General features: G+C 52.1%; 1 protein-coding gene across 1 annotated transcript in view; it reads right to left on the bottom strand.

Moving 5' to 3' along the window:
• Positions 1-888: 888 nt before the first annotated feature.
• ACAN (aggrecan) overlaps positions 889-3,985 on the bottom strand; it is a 42,589-nt gene continuing 39,492 nt past the window's right edge. Inside the window, exons 17-18 of the mRNA XM_045296474.1 lie at positions 2,122-2,304; positions 889-1,671 (exon numbers count right to left, since the gene is read on the bottom strand). Coding sequence (XP_045152409.1) covers positions 1,622-1,671; positions 2,122-2,304 — 233 coding nt within the window. The 3' untranslated portion in view covers positions 889-1,621. The remainder of the gene's footprint in view (positions 1,672-2,121; positions 2,305-3,985) is intronic.

The following is a 3,985-nucleotide window of genomic DNA, read 5'->3' as shown; positions in this document are numbered from 1 at the left end:
TGGAGATTCAGAAAAACGATGCAAGTCCACTTGTTGGCCTGCTGTAGCCGGCTTAAGTGACGACTGCCCAGATCTCTTTGCTAGTGGCCCATGAGTCAGGTCACCCCAACACCCTGTAAACAGGATTCACCTGCAGCATTTTATTTTGTTTTTGCTCTTCTCTTACCAAACTAGAGACTAGACCCTAGAGATGGGCACCATGCTTGGTAGAGGGGCAGTGTGAGAGAGGAAGGCCCACGACCAGATGGATGGACACAGTGGCTGCAACAATGGGCTCAAGCATGGGAACCATTGTGAGGACGACGTGGAACCGGGCAGTGTCTCGTTCTCTTGTGCAGAGGGTAGCTACGGGTCAGAACCAGCTCAATGGCACCTAGCAACAACTTCTCAAACTTGGCTTTGCCTTTCATCTTTGAATCCCTCCACGTGAGCCCAGTGTGTAAAGTGACCAGCTGCCTCACTTGAGTGGCCCTTGGACAGTGTGTCTATTTGCAAATCCACACACACAGCACCCATGATTGACATGTGCCACTCACATGATCCTTAACATCCATTGCACTCAGACATACACGTACATCGCCTTTAACCACGCACACACGTGCACACACCGAAAGCAGGACCTTCAGACACAACTGCACCCTTGTGAAAACACAACAGCAGCAGGCGTGGCAGTGTCAGGCTCCCCACGAGCGGTGGGACCCACCCCAAGGTGGGGCCACGGGAACAAAGGAGTGTCTACTGTCATGTTTGCTCAGAGCCCTTCGGCAGACCGTGGGCCCTGGTTACCTTCTCCTTAAATGAAAAGAAAAGAAATAGATCTCTTCCAATGTCTTTATTATTATAATAATAATCATAATCTTCAATTTTCAAAAATATAAATAGGTGCACGGAACCCTGATGCCTGCACGGTTCTGGGGGAGGTGGGGAGGAGGCGGGCAGGTGGTGGTCTCACTGGGAAGGGGCTGCCCCCCACCCAGCCCTGCTGAGATAGACAGACACCTGCTGGGGTGGCGGACCGGGATGAGGGACCAAGGGTGAACCCAGGTCCCACACCGTGAAAGACCCCTCTGGGGCCCTCTGGGGTCTGTCCACCCTGGCCGGAACCCCACTGCCCTGCTCCCTGCCTGGCTCCGTCTTGTCCAATACATTCCCATCCCGAGAGGCTCTGAGCCCCTCCTTGGGCCTCCGCCAGCTCCTGCCAGCCCTCCTCCCTCCTCCTTGGCTCTCCCTGGAGACGAAAACCCATCGATTGCACTGCTCAAGTGGGTCAAGTCAGGAAATGAAAAATAATCTTCTTTATTTAACTCAGGCCTCCCCTGCTCCCTGGTCCCTGCACTGGTCCCTGGAAAGGCACAGGAGATTGAAGAAATGTCTCTAAACTCAGTCCTGGGGTTGTAGGAGTTTACTTTGGCTTTGGTGTTTGGTAGGGAGGGGAATAGATGCGTTTCTGGAGATTTTTTGGGGGGTGTGCACACTCAATGTGGGATTTCACTTTTCCTTCTTTAATGGAGTTCCTTATACGACAAAAAGTGACGAGAAGAAGACACCATCTGTGGACGGCACTGTCAGTTGAGCAGGGCTGCTAGGCTCAGTGTCCTGGGCATGCTCCCAGAAGCGGCTCTCAGTGGGCGGAGCTGGGCGGACTTCTCTGTCGATGCTTTGTGGTGGAGGCTTAGGGCAGAGAAAGGAGGATGGAGACGTATTTGGAACTGCTCTGCGCAGAACACGGGGTCCCTCCCCCACTCCCCCTCACGGGCGGCTCCCCTTTCTGCACAAGCCGCGGTCATGGGCTCATGAAGGCCGCCTGGAGCTTTCTGGACTGTCCCTGCTCCAGGGATTCAGGCTGGAGTGGGCAGGGAAGGAGATTCCCCATTTCCTAGCCTCTTCCAGCAGGTGAAGGGGAGCCCTTCCCTGGCCCAGGCACCCATGCTTCTTTGGGACAGGACTTGTGACCCGAAAGTCCCCTGACCTCACTGCCCTTCTCAACTTGGCAGCTGGTCCAGACCGCTGACCAGCAGGTGCTCTGGGGAGGGCGGGCATCGCCACGCGCTGGGGCAGAGAAGACCATTTTGGTGGGACCCAACCCTGACCCCAGTGAGGAATAGGAAGGGCGGTTCTCACGGTCTGTGCAGGTGATCCGAGGCACCTCCCAGTGCCCGCTGGGCTGGCACCGGATGGTGGGCACATGGCGCTGCACGAAGCCCTTGCTGCACTGGTACCGCACCAGCGAATTGATTTCATGTCGGCTCTTCTTCTGCCCCAAGGTTCTGGCATGTTCCACCACAGGGGGCTCTCCGCAGGCCACTAGGGGGCAAACACCTTTTAGAAAGCACTCTTGCCAAACACCCGGAGCGATGAGTCACTGGGCCTGCCATACATCCTGGATGAGTAATTACCGGGGGCATGGCCAGGGAGGTTTGGGGTGGGGTGGGGGGTGGGGGTGACAAGGGGAGCTAACAACAATGAGCGAGAGAAAGAAGAAAATGTTCTGAAAAGGACAGTGGTGACTGCGCGACTCTTCTTAATACCACTGAAGGATCACACTGCATGATGTGTGAGTCATTTGCCCACCCAGCTATAAAAAGGTTGGCATAGCACAGAGCACCAAGACAGTGTTCTACATCTTTCTGTGGTAAGTGCCATTTGGGTCTCATAGACCTCTAAGGCGTAAATGTTGCTCTTTCTTCATCCCCAGAGGGATGAAGAGTGAGGAAAACAGAAGACACGTGGAAACAATCAGCCCAATGGGCTAATGCATCACGAGGACATCAGTCTTTGCCCCGCGGATGCCAGAAGAACTAGATGGTGCCCCGCTACCACCATCAACTGCTCCGTAAAGGGTCACCTTAGAAGGTCCTGGGTAGAGGGGGACAAAAACATTGAAACAGAACTCACAGTCATCAAAGACACCAAGCTTGTTGGTCGGCTAGAGACAGGTGGGCCCCCAAGACTACAGCGCTTAGTGACCCTTCAGGTCTGGAACAGAACTCACTTCCAGGGCTCAATTTCAGCCAAACAATGAGAAGAAAAGCAGAGGAGTTCCATGGTGGCCCACTCTGGTGATGAGCTGGTGCTGCCACCTCTGGCTCCCCCCCACCAAAACCGTTTCATTGGGAGTTAATACAGACATATCATTCCATCATTCAATCACATCACGCAGTATTGTACAATGGCCACCACAATCAGTTTCAAAACATTATTTTCCTTCCTGAACTCCTTGGCATCAGCTCCCTTTTACATGCCTCCCCCCAACAACTGTACCCCCAGAAATCCTTCTTCTATTTGCTGTCCCTATAGGTTCATCAACCCTGGGTTTCATCTACTGAAAAACAAAAACATATAACACAAATTCAAGGGGGTGACCCCCAGTGATTTAATACATCCAAGACAAACCCCAATATGAACAAACAGAAAAACCACAGAAAATGTTGAAAACCAGATCAGGCCCAGTGTGCATCAAAGGGGGGATCAACTGACAAGGTTTGAACTGTTCAACTCCGGTTTACCATTTTGATCCCCCCCCCTTGTAACAAAAGACATTTTATTTATTTTAATATTGGTTACCTTCTTTTTAAATTTTGACCTTTTCTAGTCATCTCTCCAATACACTCTATCTGGTAGCCACTTTCCTCCCATCTCTCTACTTTGGATAGAGGGAACACCTCTGGCTTTGAGGTGACAGTCCAGAGCAGCATGCCCCAGCTGAGAGCAGTCATTTTAAGCCTGGGCCACTGTGGGCGTGGCCCCGGACTCCCACTCTCTGCGGCAAAGCCTGGCTCCTGGCCACCATATTCCTGTAGCACTAGGAAGCTGGAGACCATTGGCTATAACACTGGGTTCCTCTGAGCACCAGGAAGGGAATAATGAGGGAGTTCTTTTTTTTTTAGAACCTCTATACTTTTTTTTAATCGTTTTATTAGGGGCTCATACAACTCTTATCACAATCCATACATACATCAATTGTGTAAAGCACATTTGTACATTC

The sequence above is a fragment of the Echinops telfairi genome, unplaced genomic scaffold, assembly GCF_000313985.2.
Source record: "Echinops telfairi isolate 266 unplaced genomic scaffold, ASM31398v2 ScPeMD7_7409;HRSCAF=8447, whole genome shotgun sequence".
Lineage (NCBI taxonomy): Eukaryota > Metazoa > Chordata > Mammalia > Afrosoricida > Tenrecidae > Echinops > Echinops telfairi.
Note: the sequence above shows the minus strand (reverse complement) of the source record. Positions and strands in the feature narration are given on the sequence as shown.